This window comes from Schistocerca nitens, chromosome 2, assembly GCF_023898315.1.
Source record: "Schistocerca nitens isolate TAMUIC-IGC-003100 chromosome 2, iqSchNite1.1, whole genome shotgun sequence".
NCBI classification, from domain to species: Eukaryota; Metazoa; Arthropoda; class Insecta; order Orthoptera; family Acrididae; genus Schistocerca; species Schistocerca nitens.
Window position 1 is genome coordinate 356,845,833 of NC_064615.1, and position 15,368 is coordinate 356,861,200.

The 15,368-nt window shown below is 43.5% G+C and overlaps 1 protein-coding gene across 2 annotated transcripts in view; it reads left to right on the top strand.

Annotated features, from left to right (window-relative positions):
- The window catches only part of LOC126236182 (FERM, ARHGEF and pleckstrin domain-containing protein 1), a 724,813-nt gene that overhangs the window by 302,747 nt on the left and 406,698 nt on the right, over positions 1 to 15,368 (top strand). For both annotated transcript variants that reach the window (XM_049945281.1, XM_049945282.1), the window contains exon 2: positions 7,317 to 7,583. In XM_049945281.1, the coding sequence (XP_049801238.1) occupies positions 7,356 to 7,583 (228 nt within the window). In that variant the 5' untranslated portion in view covers positions 7,317 to 7,355. The remainder of the gene's footprint in view (positions 1 to 7,316; positions 7,584 to 15,368) is intronic.

Here is a 15,368-nt window from a genome sequence, read left to right on the forward strand (position 1 = left end):
CGATTTGTTATAATGACAGAAAACTACATATCGGTAGGTAATGGCTTCCTGTTGTTGACGTTTTTAGTTTTATAAATTGTGTTCTACGAAAGTATTCCGTTTGAATGCTGCGGCACGATGTTATCTATCAAAAGCAACCCTTTTTGTTACAATTCGCACGTTAAATATCAAATAATGACATATGTAGGTATAATCTCTAGACATTCTATGCAAGATCAGAAGAGCTAGTTGCCATTTCGAGAGCTGCGAAAAGTAGCAGATCCGCGTCCATCTCCTTCCAGTATTTTACACTTTTCTGAATGATATGTGTCTTTCTTATTCATTAATAGAAGTATTATCTCAAAATTCGATGTTATTTATTATAAAAAATATATTTGCTGCAATTCTTGTTGCAAAGGCCAACGACTGGGATGTTTCCTCCCATTGGCCAGAAATTTTAACGTGACTGCCGGTCTACTACTGAAAGTAAACACAAGTTACACACTGCAACGTTTAGCTATTGTGAAAGTTAATGTAAAATATATGTACCTATCTGTGGGTTTATGGACTGGCTCATGTTTGTATCTTGCCGGTAAATGTCTTTATTCAATGAGTGTGATCAACTTCGAAAAAGATCTCCTTTTCCATTCGAATGAAATTACGAAACGAGTCCCATATACCTACCTGGCAACAATGATCAAAACCTGATATCATCTTCTGAGCGCAGCTCTTTTTGTGACGATGAGTGTATTTCATGCTGGAGTGAACGAAGCAGCCGGCCGCGGTGGCCGTGCGGTTCTAGGCGCTCCAGTCCGGAGCCGCGCTGCTGCTCCGGTCACAGGTTCGCATCCTGCCTTGGGCATGGATGTGTGTGATGTCCTTAGGTTAGTTAGGTTTAAGTAGTTCTAAGTTCTAGGGGACTGATGACCACAGCAGTTGAGTCCCATAGTGCTCAGAGCCATTTGAACCAGTTTTTTGAACGAAGCAGATATCCGCGATCCAGTGCCATATGCCCAACGAACGGCATGATTAATGAATGAACTGTTTCTCACATAGTTAATGTTTTGAACATAACGAGAAAGATGAATAATTTTCGTTGTATTGGGGGGGGGGGGGACCTCATAAAACCGTAATTACTAACGTATATTTCAAATCAGTACAACCAAATTCGACAAAAGGCAACAGAAATATCTAAGTGACAAATTTAACTCATTTTGTCATTACCACCACCGAAAACCTGAGAAAGGTCTTTTTGATAAGTTATTATTCTGCGACGTAGCATTAATTAGTTGTGAGCTGCGTAGGCTAAACGCAGTAAATGAAAGCATTGTTAGCATGGATACAAACTCTTTCTCGACCGGGTCCTTTGGTAAACAATGTTAACAACCAAAAACCGCTAAAATTGCAGATCGACAAGAAATAAAAATTTTTTTCTTCTTAGCTACGGAAAAGTTGCACACTGTATTATCATGTTCTTGAATGATAGATAAATTGCAGTGTTATTGAGTTGATATTAGTTATGAAATATCACAGGATAAGATATTTACTTCATTCAGATTTACTTCATTGAGAGAGGAATTTTAGATAAATCTCATTTATTGTTCAGTGTCAGCTGCATATTTTTAATTAGATTACATGTTTCGATCACTGATGATCATCTTCAGAACGCAGTAGTTGCGCCAGCAACCCGTCTTGTTTATTCAGAGCCATTACGAGTATTAGAGTACTGGTTCTGAATAGACAAGACGGGTTACTGACGCAACTACTTAGATCTGAAGATGGTCCCGAGTGATCGAAACATATTACCTAATACGAAATGTGCAACTCAGACTGAACAATAAATGAGAATTATCAATACTGTTTCTGATCATAACGAGACGAATATATCAGCTGTAATGAGAACGGTGTCTTGCTCACTTCCTTCTTCCCAATTAACTTCCACTGACCATTGTTTCTGTTTTTATTTGATGCAAATACTGTCAAGATTATTTACTTGTACGTTTTCAGCTAACAGGCGAGGAACTTGACATGGTTCTAAAATGATTGACGTAATTATTTAACTCATACCAGTTTTACCCGCCCGGGTAGCCGCACGTACCGTTACCGCTTCCGGATCCGCCCGGCGAGTCGGTGTGCTGGCCAGCCAGGATGTGGTTTTTAGGCGGTTTCTCACATCAAACTAGGTAAATACCGAACTGGTTCCCATGTTGCACCTCGGAGACAAGATATGCATACACTTAAAACATATCCTCACACTTACACACAGAATTTTCTCTACACGTAGACAGACTAGGTACACTGCTTCTGTTCTGGGGAGGGGGTGAAAGGAGGCTGACGACCTTAGCTGTTTGGTCGCTTTAAACACTTACACAGCAATCAGCATACCAGTTTTAATCAGTAAGTCACATCCTTGAAGCCTAGCGTACTAAACTATTACGGAAACCTAATTCGTTATCTCTCGTTACAGACCCGACTTACCAGCATGGATGTTCATAGACGTTAAGTTCTATAGAATGGACTGACAAAGGACGTCCAATAGTAAGGGGAGATGTACCATACTTCCATATGCAAATAACATTGCTCGAAAACTGTATTTGGAGCTTTAAAACGATCCTCAACAGTAGTATACGGATAACAGTCCGAAACGAAACAGAAGATAGGTACAAACAAGGCGTTCTGAGATTCCATCCAGTCAGAGGTGGGCCAATCTGTGTCTACACAGCGTGTGAAAAACAACCTGTTAAGGTCAGAGTATGGTGTGGGACCTCAAATCCTGTACTTCTTACAATAAAAGTTCATTGATGCTGTCGGTACATTAGCAAAAATTAAAACACGTGGCCTACTGATTTCATTACTAACAACATTGCACGTTACAGTATCACTTGTCGACTGTCATAGAGCAGTGCAGATTGTGCAAGTTAATGCCTTTCCAGTGCTTTCAGGGTAGTTGATTTAATACTCAAGCTTTACCCTGCAAACATCACTGAAAAATTGTGTCTAAGCTAATCACTCACTTACAGCAACTCAAAGATTGGTGAGATTTGAATCTTAAGCTGAAACCATTATATTCTGCTAATTTCATTGGTAACTGTGCTCTTTAGCAAGACATATATTAACGGGGTCAAGTTATTTTAACACGTTCGCATCGGCACTGAAAATTGTTTGTCGCTGTGGGGCGACGCGCACATCCATACATCCCTTCATCTGGCGGCACTGCTTTTCCGGTGGAGCGGCTATTGTACTCGAACGCCATAAACTGCTATTGTAATATACTGATCTTTCATTTTGAAAGTGGCGTTAGTTCACTCTTTTGTAGAAACGCGAGACCTGTAAAATAATTTTACACTAGATTAATCACAAATTATGTAATACCCACTTGTTCAGACAGCTCTCCCATTGAAGAGCCACGCAAAATTGTATTCACAGCTGTTCGTTGCGCTTGGCTGATGGGCACTACATCGTCCGTTAGTGCATTGCTGGTAGAGTCGAGTGGGAGGCACCGTCGATACACGCTGGATGACAGGATCATCTTGTGTGAGTAGGTTGCGCTCTACCAAAATTATGGTTCGGCAGGTTGGGTACACTACATAAAGTGTAGAATTACCGGTAGTATTGGTAGAGAAGGGAACATATTAAATGGGCAAGACAGATACTGGGAGGCTTCGACTTCTCTTTTATATCTGTTTTGTTGTTTCTTTTCCCAAATAATTAGAATTGACATCATACAGTGTTAGACCATTGTGTATTTCGTATCCTTACAGAATATAAATTGTATTTTACAAGTAATAAGAATTATTTGCTCACGTAACTTCTGCTCTTTTATGTAACAAAAGGAATTACTTTTGATGCAAGTACAATGTACATGCACAAACATAAAAAAATAGATAATTATAATAATTATTGTTGTTACTTTGTACTCAGTAAAACGTTCTTCATCACCAACAAAGGTAGGAGTTCCCTGTTATCATTAATAAATGCGAAAGTTTTTTATTAATAACAGAAACATGGCCGGCCGGGGTGGCCGAGCGGTTCTAGGCGCTACAGTCTGGAACCGCGCGACCGCTACGGTCGCAGGTTCGAATCCTGCCTCGGGCATGGATGTGTGTGATGTCCTTAGGTTGGTTAGGTTTAAGTAGTTCTAAGTTCTAGGGGACTGATGACCTCAGAAGTTAAGTCCTATAGTGCTCAGAGCCATTTGAACCATTTTTTGAACAGAAACATATTTTGTTTAATTTCGATAAGGTATAGAAGTGATGCTTGATATATTTTTGTTTTCCAGTTTTTTAATTTTTTTCCTTTTTGTTGAGGAAATTACGTTTCCTAGCCCTTTATGATAAATCTGTACTGTTTTCTTTACTTTTGCTACAATATCCCTCAGTTACAAGTCACAAATCAACAATTTTCGGATAAAGCCTGAATTAAACATTGACAGTTTCAATTTGGCTATAAATGCTGTTTACATTTAAGTAACAGTTTATGTAGAACAAAATGTCCCATAGGTTAACTCACTCTTTATATATCTCACTCAGTTTCTAAATGGTTTACCGCTTCCGTTTTTTGAGGTAATCTAGTAAGACACTGGTCGCATGCGTAAAGAAAGCGATCGTTATGAGGCAACGCCCGATAAGTATGCAACTTACCTGACCTACGTGTAATGTGGGTGTGACCGTAACTGACCAATGATACTAGGAAAACAACCGTTGTCTACCCGCTTACTTATGATCGTCTACGGTAGTTTTACAACTCTAAGCGTAGCCACCGGTGATACACGCTGGCGTGGACGGTTTAAATGCACACTTCTGCACGCTCGTCGTTAATTGGCTGTTTTATGGCTGCGGCTCCAGAACAACGTGTTTCCGACCTATGGTTATCGGGGAAATTTTGCTTGGTTAACGTCCCCTCCGCTGTACTGGCCTTATCAGGTTGTGCATCTCCACCCTGAATACGTTCTTTATGAATGTTTGCTTATACAAAGTCAAGTCTCACTGCCCTTCCTCTGACGCGCCACCACTGGCGTTTTCTTCGTGGAAAAACTTTACTAAATTCCCATCCACTCCCCGCAAGCGAATTGCGAACCCCGTTGACACGACCTCGTCGACTATTTCGTCAAACAGATTCGGGACAGGTCGTGCACAATGTAGCGGCGCCGGGTACACCGTGTAGCCATCCATAATGAGGCGGGGTCTTTTGTGCCAGGCTGCCGTACGTCGGCCATTACAGATTCAGGCGGTGAGCCCTTGGCCGCTGCTGATAATTGGAGTCCTAACAAGTAGGCTAGTGTGCGCCGCATTGTGCGCGGGTCGGCCGCCTTCGCCTCGCTTGATTTATTACTCGAGCTCCGCTCTGCTCCTAGCTTTGTTCCGCGGATCTCCTGAGAGCGAAGGCTTTGCCACACGGACCCTGTACATTTATCATTACCGCGGGGAAAGGCGCGTAAATCTGGTCCGGCACAAGTGGCTTTCCCTTTGCCATCAAAAATTTATGGCCCTCGCGTCACAGTGGTTTGAGAACTCAGAGAATGTCGTCCCAGGCCGGGATGACAGAGACGTTCGTCGCTTTTTGTTGGATTCGCATTAAGAACCAGAACTAGCTGCATAACACGTCCCAAAATTCAGCTTAAGCAGACGTATTTACAGTGGGCAGTGACGCCGCCGTCACAAACCGTGCGAAATTTTCACCCTGCAGCGGAGTGTGCGCTGGTATGAAACTTCCTGACGGGCAAGTGCTCTGCGGACTGTCTTAGCTATATCCTTTCTTCTAGGAGTGCTAGTCTTGCAAGTTTCGCAGGAGAGCTTCGGTGAAATTTGGAAGGTAGGAGACTAGCTAATGGCGGAAGTAAAGCTGTGAGGATGGCTCGTGAGGCGTGCTTGGGTAGCTCAGTCGGTAGAGCACTTACCTGCGAAAGGAAAAGATCCTGAGTTCGAATCTCATTCGGGCATACAGTTTTTATCTGCCAGGAAGTTTCATACCGGCGCACACTCCATTGCAGAGTGAAAATTTCATCCTGGAAACTTCTCCAGGCTGTGGCTAAGCCATGTCTCAGCAGTATCCTTTCTTCCAGAAGTGCTAGTCTTGCGAGTTTCGCAGAAGAGCGTCTGTGAAATTTGGAAGGTAGGAGACGAGCTAATGGCGGGGGTAAAGCTGTGACGAAGGTCCGTTAGTCGTGCTTGGGTAGCTCAGTTGGTTAGAGCACATGGCCACGAAAGGCAAAGGTCCCGGGTTGGAGTCTCGGTCCGGCACACAGTGGCAGGAAGTTTCAGAAGTGAGGTTGTGGCTCAATCAACATGGTCAAACATTCAGCAGTGACGTTATCCACAATCTTGTTTCTATATAACGGTATATAGAAAAACGTTGGAGATTTTAGAGTACTGCACGGGAATAAGGAACTGTCGATAGAAACGTGTGTCCATAACCGTCATCCAGCGAGGGAACAGAGCATCGCATTCATAGGAGACAAAGCATATGTATGCAACAGCTAGCTTCATCTTCTCCACTGGCGATTGTAGCAATCAATCGCGATCACTGAATAACAACAGCGAGACATTCCGCCAGCAGTCTTTCAGAGTACAAAGCAATGTTTGCTGACGAAGGGGTGGACTAGCAGCGCTGGCGCCTGTATCTTCGACGCTGTGCAGCGCCGTTGGATGACGTTTCCGGACACGGGTTCCTATCCCCTATTTGTTTGTTAAGACAGTCTGTACGACCCCTCGAAATTTGTCGCAACATTGAAGCTATAAGATGTAAAAAGCCGAGGAATCATACATGATCAGCCTGTAGATCAGAAGCCGGCCGGTGTGGCCGAGCGGTTCTAGGCGCTTCAGTCCGGAAGCGCGCTGCTGCTACGGTCGCAGGTTCGACTCCTGCCTCGGGCATGGATGTGTGTGATGTCCTTAGGTTAGTTAGGTTTAAGTAGCTCTAAGTTCTAGGGGACTGATGACCTCAGATGTTGAGTCCCATAGTGCTCAGAGCCATTTGAACCTGTAGATCAGATGTTAAATAATTTCTCTTTATCAGAAATGCTCTTCTTGCTGTTGTCAGTCATTATTTCATATCTTCTTTGCTTTTGGCGAACGTCAGTAATCTTGCTGCCCAAATATCATAGCTCGTCTACTACTTTTAGTGTCTTTTCCTAAGCTTAATGTAATATTTTTTAAACAGTTGTTTAAAAATACAGTTGTGAAAAAATGCCTGGTACAAAGAATAGAATAAAGAGAGAGTAAGTTGGAAAAGTACTGCTGCATTAGGCGGGTTGTTCCAGTGTTGGAACCAGCTCATGACCCTGATGACGTACCGCTTATCGTGCTAGTGAGTAAGCGTGCCTGTTGTGCGTGTTGCAGGGCGCGCGGCAGTCGCCAGCTCGTGACGGCTGTTGAGCGATGGAGGGCGGCGGCGGCGGCGGCTCGTGCGACGGCGGCGTGGGGGTGGGGCTGGGCGTGTCGGGGGGCGGCGTGGGCGGCGCCAAGCTGCCGCACTCGCACTCGACGCCGGCCGGCGTGGACGGGGGCGGCTCCCGCACGCCCCCCGCCACCCCCAAGAAGGCCGGCAAGATGCTCGCCGTCAGGGTGCAGATGCTCGACGACACTGTCACCATGTTCCAGGTCCAGGTCGGTACCAGCCGGGCCGAATGCTAGTCTTACTGTATGTAATGCGGCTTCAACAATATACTCACACACTCAGACTAATTTTTCCGTCGTAAATCCGCTTAAAATATCGTCGTAGTCCCCTTACAGGTCGACACACTACAAATTTCCGACATACTATCGGCTGAAAGAGCTGCTAACGCAATTAGAAAAAAAAGTTTGTTTGCTTTAGTCTATAGTCGCACTTTTATTTTGTCAAATAACTACCGGTTTCAGTACCAAACACTACCATCAAGCCAGCCTAAGATCACATACATCTCACAAGGGAACCTCCCCATCGCACCCCCTCAGATTTAGTTATAAGTTGGCACAGTGGATAGGCCTTGAAAAACTGAACACAGATCAATCGAGAAAACAGGAAGAAGTTGTGTGGAACTACGAAAAAATAAGCAAAATATGCAAACTGAGTAGTCCATGCGCAAGATAGGCAACATCAAGGATAGCGTGAGCTCAGGAGCGCCGTGGTCCCGTGGTTAGCGTGAGCAGCTGCGGAACTAGAGGGTCTGGGTTCAAGTTTACTTTTTTTATTTTTACAAAGTTATGATCTGTCCTTTCGTTTGTTGCGTCTCTGTTCACTGTAATAAGTTTAGTGTCTGTGTTTTGCGACCGCACCGCAAAACCGTGCGATTAGTAGGCGAAAGGACGTGCCTCTCCAATGGGAACCGAAAAGATTTGATCGCAAGATCATAGGTCAACCGATTACTCCACAGGAAAAAACGTCAGATAATAATTGTCTGAAAATAAAAAATTAATCTTTTCACATGAGGGAAGACTTGAACCAAGGACCTCTCGTTCCGCAGCGCTAAGCACGGGACCACGGCACTCCTGCGCTCACGCTCTCTTTAATAATGCCTATCTTGCGCATGGACTACTCAGTTTGTATATTTTGCTTATTTTTTTCATTGTTCCACACAACTTCTTCCTGTTTTCTCGATTGATCTGTGTTCAGTTTTTCAAGGCCTATCCACTGTGCCAACTCATAACTAAATCTGAGGGGGGTGCAGTGGGAAGGTTCCCTTGTCAGTACACAGTTAAATCACTCTTTTGAAGATCAATGAAACTATATGATTCTTGAGACTAATCTCAAACATCTACGGTGTATAACTGCGAACTGAAGTGACGATTGAAAATCTTTAGCAGGGGCAGGATTCGAAATCAGGACTCCTGCTCACTAGCCAGGTGCGCTAACCACTACGCCAATCCGGGACAGCGGCTTTGCATAACTGCACGGACTACTGTAGCACGTCTCCCCCCCTCAGTCCAAATCCCATTCACGCCTCAGCCCACGTGGACTTCCCCCTAAACTCTTAACAGCACTTCTGAGCCTGTCCAACTGTATTGGAATAGCACCTCAGCATCGAACGAAACGGGGGATCCTGCCTAAAACCCAGGCGTAGGTGCTTTAAATCAGTGAGGCCCGGGTGGTGTAGTGGTTAGCGCATCTGACTAGTGAAAAGGGAACCTGGGTTCGAATCCCGGCCATGCTACGAATTTTCAGTCGTTTCACTGCGTATATATATATATATATATCACACATATTTGAGACTCGAAAACGTCGCTGGAACCACGTTTTTTTTAAATTATTGTTGAAAGGACCTATACCTGGGTGTCAGGCAGGATCCCCCGTTTCCATCAACGCTGTGATGCTGTTTCAATATAGTTGGAGAGCCTCTGCATTGCTATTCGAGTTTACGAGGAATACCAAGTGAGCTGAGCGATTTGTAATCCGCTCAGTTTCACTGCATGGTGCAGAATGCTAGCCTTCAAGAAAAGAAGAGGAACAGCTGCTTGCTATCATGGAAACAAAGATTCTCAGGTGAACACCTGGATTAATATTGCACGATAATGTCACAAACGATGAAATTCGTAATTGGGGAGGGAGGCGTGCTAGATAGTGGTTAGCGCTTCTGGCTAGTGAGCAGGAGGTATGGGTTCGATTCTCGGCCTTGGTACGAAGTTTCATTCGTCGCTTCAGTGCGCGTGTATACATCTTCTGGAAATTTTTAAAAGTACGTTCCCATGTGTAATTTTTCAAGCTTTCTCGGCGCGATTGACCGATAGTGTACTTCCAGGAGTTCTGCCGAGTTATTTTCATTTTCTTCACAATAATTCGACGATTGACTCGGCCGCAGAAGTATTGTACATAAAATGGAAAATACAACTCGGTAGAACATCCGGAAGCACACTATTACTTCTCTATAGGATAGTTAAAAGTGCACTCTTAAAACATAGGCAACTCCTTAACGTCAAAATGACTGACCACAATAGGTGTGTCATTGTACCAGTAAGTAAAAGTCTGCGCTGTTCGTTACACATAGAAGTAAAGCAAAACGACAAGCGAACCCCCTATGTGCAGAGTCTTTTTTTATGTAAGGCAATTTCGTTAAGCTTTTAATTCACAAAGCGAAATCAGCAAATTGATATATCCTAGCCAAGTTAATTCACTGCTAGTTTATATTCGTAAAGATAAGACTGTGGCTCCTAATTTTATCACTGACGTAAACTTTCGAAAATACTTAAGTCATTGAGGTAAAAAAGATCTACTGGTTCTGTGGCCTACTACGAAACTAACAGCGCCAGCTACTGGTTCTTTGTTGCACTACACCATCCTTAACGCAAATTTTCGAACTACTAAGCTGGGCCAACTCCTAAAACTTTAAATTACGATTTCTTTGTTTTCCTTGATTCGATTTTAATGAAATAATGCCTATACGTTGCACAAGCTGTGCTCAAGTTACCTGTGAAAACCTCATGAAAATTCGTCTGGTAGTTTTGAAGATAAGAGTGTTCAGGCAGACACGACGGTTTTACAGTTTTATTATTTGTATAGATTGGTAGAAGATACAGATTTTTAGTCACAATGTACAGAAATAAAACACGGAATGTAACAAGCAGATGAACGCAGTTAAAAAAGGGTAGATGGAAGAGTAATATACACAAAATGCTGCAAACCATTGATCGAGTATACGGTGCGATCAACAACAATTTACATAATGATGCTAACCGACTCTGCTGGCTGTAATAATCTTGTCGTAGAGTTATTGTTTAATTTTATTCTTTAGGGTGTAATGTCAGACATTACCCGAAGTATTTTTGTGACACGATAGTAAAATATTTCTACAATGTTAACGCCTCGCGACCTCTTTTCTCGCGTGATAAGTACCGTACAAAAGATTTTCTTTCTTTCTTCTTCTTTGTGTTAGCTTGTATGGCCGGAACGCGGCCAACTCCAGACTTGTTGAAAGCAGCTTCCCGTGAAATATTCCCGTACTTTGCCAGCGTCGCACACCCACCGCCGCCCTTTGCCAAAGCAGAGGGCAGCATGCAGTGTTCCCAACTTGGTACGCGAACAATGCCGGGAGCTGTCCTGAAGTTCTTGTATAAATACAGAGACAAACAGAATCAAAACTCAAGAGTCGAGCTCTTTCGCAGTGTGCTACAAATGCAACCCGAACACGCCATACATTTTCCTTCCTCGTGCATTCCTTATGCAGTTCCATTCGTTCGGGTCAGTACCTCCAAATGATTATTTTGGAAGTTTCCAGCAGTAGCGAAGTTCAGCAAAGTTGGTACTGTAGAATGAAATATTTAATTTCGTTATCATCAGAGGCTCCAGGTTCCCTAGCAACAGTTTTGTAGCCACTGCATATTAATGTGGCGTGTTAGCTTCAAGGCAGCCGTCCTTCCAACACGGACAGTGCATTTTTGCATACATCAGATTATAAAGGATAATTTTGTGAAATACGAAGTGAAGCCCACTGCTATAATGAAACTTTGTAATATGTTGTATTCGGCAACATTCACTCGTCTTTAGCCTACACAGTGGACTGCGTTGCTATTATCATTATTGTGCATTCAGTGAAAACAAAACAGTGGAACTACTGGCGACTTGGGTGACGCTAAAGTTTAAGAAGATCATGGATCTCACGGTACGGTGACGACTAGGTCATTAAAGACGCAGCACTAGGTCGGACTGGAAGACAGGGAAAGAAATCAGTCACACCGTTTGCAAAAGAACCATACCAGCACTTGCCGTAAGTGATTTTTGAGAAACCACGGGGTACCTGAGTCTGCATAGCCGGAAAGCGGATTTGAACTCCTATCCTTCATAGAACGAGGAATTCCGCCTTATGCTAGACACCTTTTCAGTTTCGTTTTAGCCAGACGTGTTTCAGCACTTTTTGTGCTATCTTCAGTGGGTTATTTTATTTTCTTACTGTAAAATTCTTGTTACATATTAACATTTAGAGAAACTTGGTGCAAAATATTTACGATTGTGAATGAATAACTGTTATAAAATATTGTACATCATTTGTCTGCAGTTCACAGTTGAGATATGTATTAACGACCTGATGCACTGTGTGTTGTTTATTACAATGTGTCTAAAGTTCTAGTTGTAGATTAATTGGCAAAAGACTGGATGTATGTATTGTGTATTGAACCAGGGACCTAGAAACGACGGATTGGCTTCGTCCCGCCATAGCCGTCAGTGGTTCACAACCGCCGGCCGGAGTGGCCAAGCGGTTCTAGGCGCTACAGTCTGGAACCGCGTATACCGACATTGTCGATGATTATAATGATGATGATGATGTGCTTTCGGCCTCCGAAGATAAGATTGACCCAAAATGTCAAGTCCAAGCCTGGAATGGCTGCCTATCAGAAGTAGGTTTACGACCCAACGTAAAGGAAACGCAATATCTCACGAGGGATGTAAACGACTCGGATACCATCAGAATCAATCATGTTGACCTCCCAACAACAAAAACTTTTAAGTATCTAGGCTCCACAATTGCTGCAGCTGGTGGAAACGTCAGCACTGAAATCTCTAACCGCCTGAGCAATGTGGCTCAAATGGCGTTCTGTGACTGGTGTACCCTGTGATCGAAGATTCCAAACAGACTCAAGTCGAAAGTGTGCCGATTTGTAATCCGCTCAGTTTCACTGCATGGTGCAGAATGCTAGCCTTCAAGAAAAGAAGAGGAACAGCTGCTTGCTATCATGGAAACAAAGATTCTCAGGTGAACACCTGGATTAATATTGCACGATAATGTCGCAAACGGTGAAATTCTTAAGTTACATGGGGTTGCACCAATAGTAGACAAGACGATAGCCATGTACGATGGTACGGGCGTGTTCTCAAAGCAGACGCAACAACAGTGGCAAATACTACTTTTAATTTGAGAGTAACTGGTAAACGGCCAGTAGGACAACCTAGGGAAAGATGGCTTGAAACTGTGGACGAAGATCTAAAGATGTCAGGCCTGCACCCAGGTCAAACACAAGATCGGATAAAATGGCGACACAGAGCCAAAAAAGCGGACCCGGCCAGCATGTGGGACAAACGCTAAAGAAGAACACAATTTCTCTGGAGGATTTTGTTTTTTCGTAGCGTCACAGCACAATCCATTGAGTGCCCGATGTTTGATTTCAGTTGATTCCAAGTTTTTTTTCTGGCATCAAACACTCGCGTGATGCAATGTCATGTTACGTGGCCTTGCTACAGACTGTAGTTCATAAATGGCTGGGTGAGGAAATAAAAACTCGTGTTACAGTAAAACTGTCTGTCGGGCTGAGGATCGAACCCAAACATTTACCTCCCAAGGGTGCTATACCAGTACAGTATGCAGGAGAGCATCAACGGTAGGAGGGCGGCACCGAGAGACTGAAACATTTGAGTCGGGTCTTAAGCTGTGCTCTTTTGTCTCAGTTAGCAAGAAAGTTGCTTACAAAAAGTTTAACCAGTGAAATGAGTGAAAGCTTTATTCTGAGTTAGACACTGTAAATCGGACGGAAACATGAGCATAACACTATGCCTTGTAAAGCACCAACCTCACCGTAGACCCAGTGAGTTAACAGAAAGAAAGATTCTCTTTTTGCACTTTTCCGTACTATTACTCTGTGAGCCGTAGCGCAACGTCTGCGCGGCTGCTGGAAGCACAGGACCGGTTTGAGCGTATCGACAGTAATTCATTCATGAATTCGTAACGCGAACTGACAGACTGCGCTTGGTGTATTATGCACGCGTTACATTACGTCCCTATTGGTCGGCTCGTCTGCGCGTTTCACCCAAGTCTTTGTACAGCCTCTCGCAGCCTCCTTGCGGTATTTTTTTAAGCAGCAGCGCATCTTCTGTAAGAGTGCCATTTCTTCCTTTTGTGTGCGCCCCGCGGGGGGTCCATTCGCGTTAGCAGAAGCAATTGTTACTGAAGGATCTACATTGCATGAGCCGATACGACTGCCGTTACCCTCGTTCTCCGCTATCTGTATCTGTATCTGCATCTGACATAGATCTCAACCTGCCGGTCCGATGCAGCTACTGGTGATCAGCTCTGAGACGCTTAAGAGTTTGGAAGGTACAAGAGCTGTTCTGTAATAATAGTACAAAACTACTAATTTTTTTTATAAAAATCTTAGTTTGTTTCTCAATATTATCCCCGCCGCCACCACCACCACCACCACTACCACCACCACCACCACCATCATCATCAGTGTTCTACCAAAAGGCAGGTTTTCACATGGTAGTTCTCCAGACTATCCGGTCTTCTGCCATCCTCCTCAGGTCTACATAATTTCCTCTTCCCTTTATGTCGTCTATCATCTTGTATCTCCTTCTTCCTCCCAGTCTTCTCCCACAAACCAATCCTTCCATAGCATCTATTAGCAAGCACTCCCTTCTGAATGAATGTCCCAACCAGTTCTTTTTCCTTTCCCCTACAACCTTCAGCAGACATCTTCTCTCGCCAACCCTTTCCAATACTCTTTCATTACTCACTCATTCCATCCAGCTTATTCTCTCCATTCTCCTCCACATCCACATCTCAAATGCTTCTAACCCATCCTCTCGTCTCAGCGTCAATGTTTCTGCCCCACATAGTGCCACACTCCAGAGCAAACATTTGCAAAGCCTTTTCCTTAGTCCTTTATTTAATTTGCCACATAAGAGTCTCCTCTTTTTGCTGAATGCCTCCTTCGCTATGGCAATTCGAGTTTTCACCTCCTGGTGACATCTCAAGTCTTCAGTCATTGTGCTTCCGAGATATTTAAATTCACTTACTTCGCTAATGGTAGATTGTCCTATTTTAATATTGGACAGTCTGCGTCTCATACTGATGACCTTAATCTTTGTTTTTGCTGTGTTTATTTGCATCCCATATTCCACACAAGCTTCATTCAGATCTTTGAGCATGTTATTCACTGTCCGCTCACTTTCTGCCACTAATACCATGTCATCAGCAAATCTTATACATTCTATTCTCTTTCCACCAATACATATTCCTCTTTTCCCATCTAAGCTTTTCGCAATAATCTCTTCAAGGTATGCGTTAAACAACAGTGGGGAAAGGCAACAACCTTGTCTAACGACTCGTCGAATGCTGCTTCCTTCTGACATTTTATTTCCAGTCCTTACCCTTACTTTCTGGTGTAAATATAGATCCTGTATCAGTCGTCTCTCTTTCCAATCTACTCCTTTCCTTTCCAAAATATCCACCAGCTTGATCCACTGAACTCTGTCAAAAGCCTTTTCTAAATCTATAAAAACAGCAAAGATTTCTCTACCCTTTTCCATATATCTTTCCCCTATAGTTCTTAGCAGGCCAATAGCATCTCTTGTTCCTTTTCCTCTTCTAAATCCGAACTGCTCCTCTGCAATCCCTGTATTCAGCTTGCCATATATCCCCACCCATGACTATTATTCGATTCAACGAATTTCCCTCTTTTTTATTCATTCGAAAAAATAGATTTTATCAG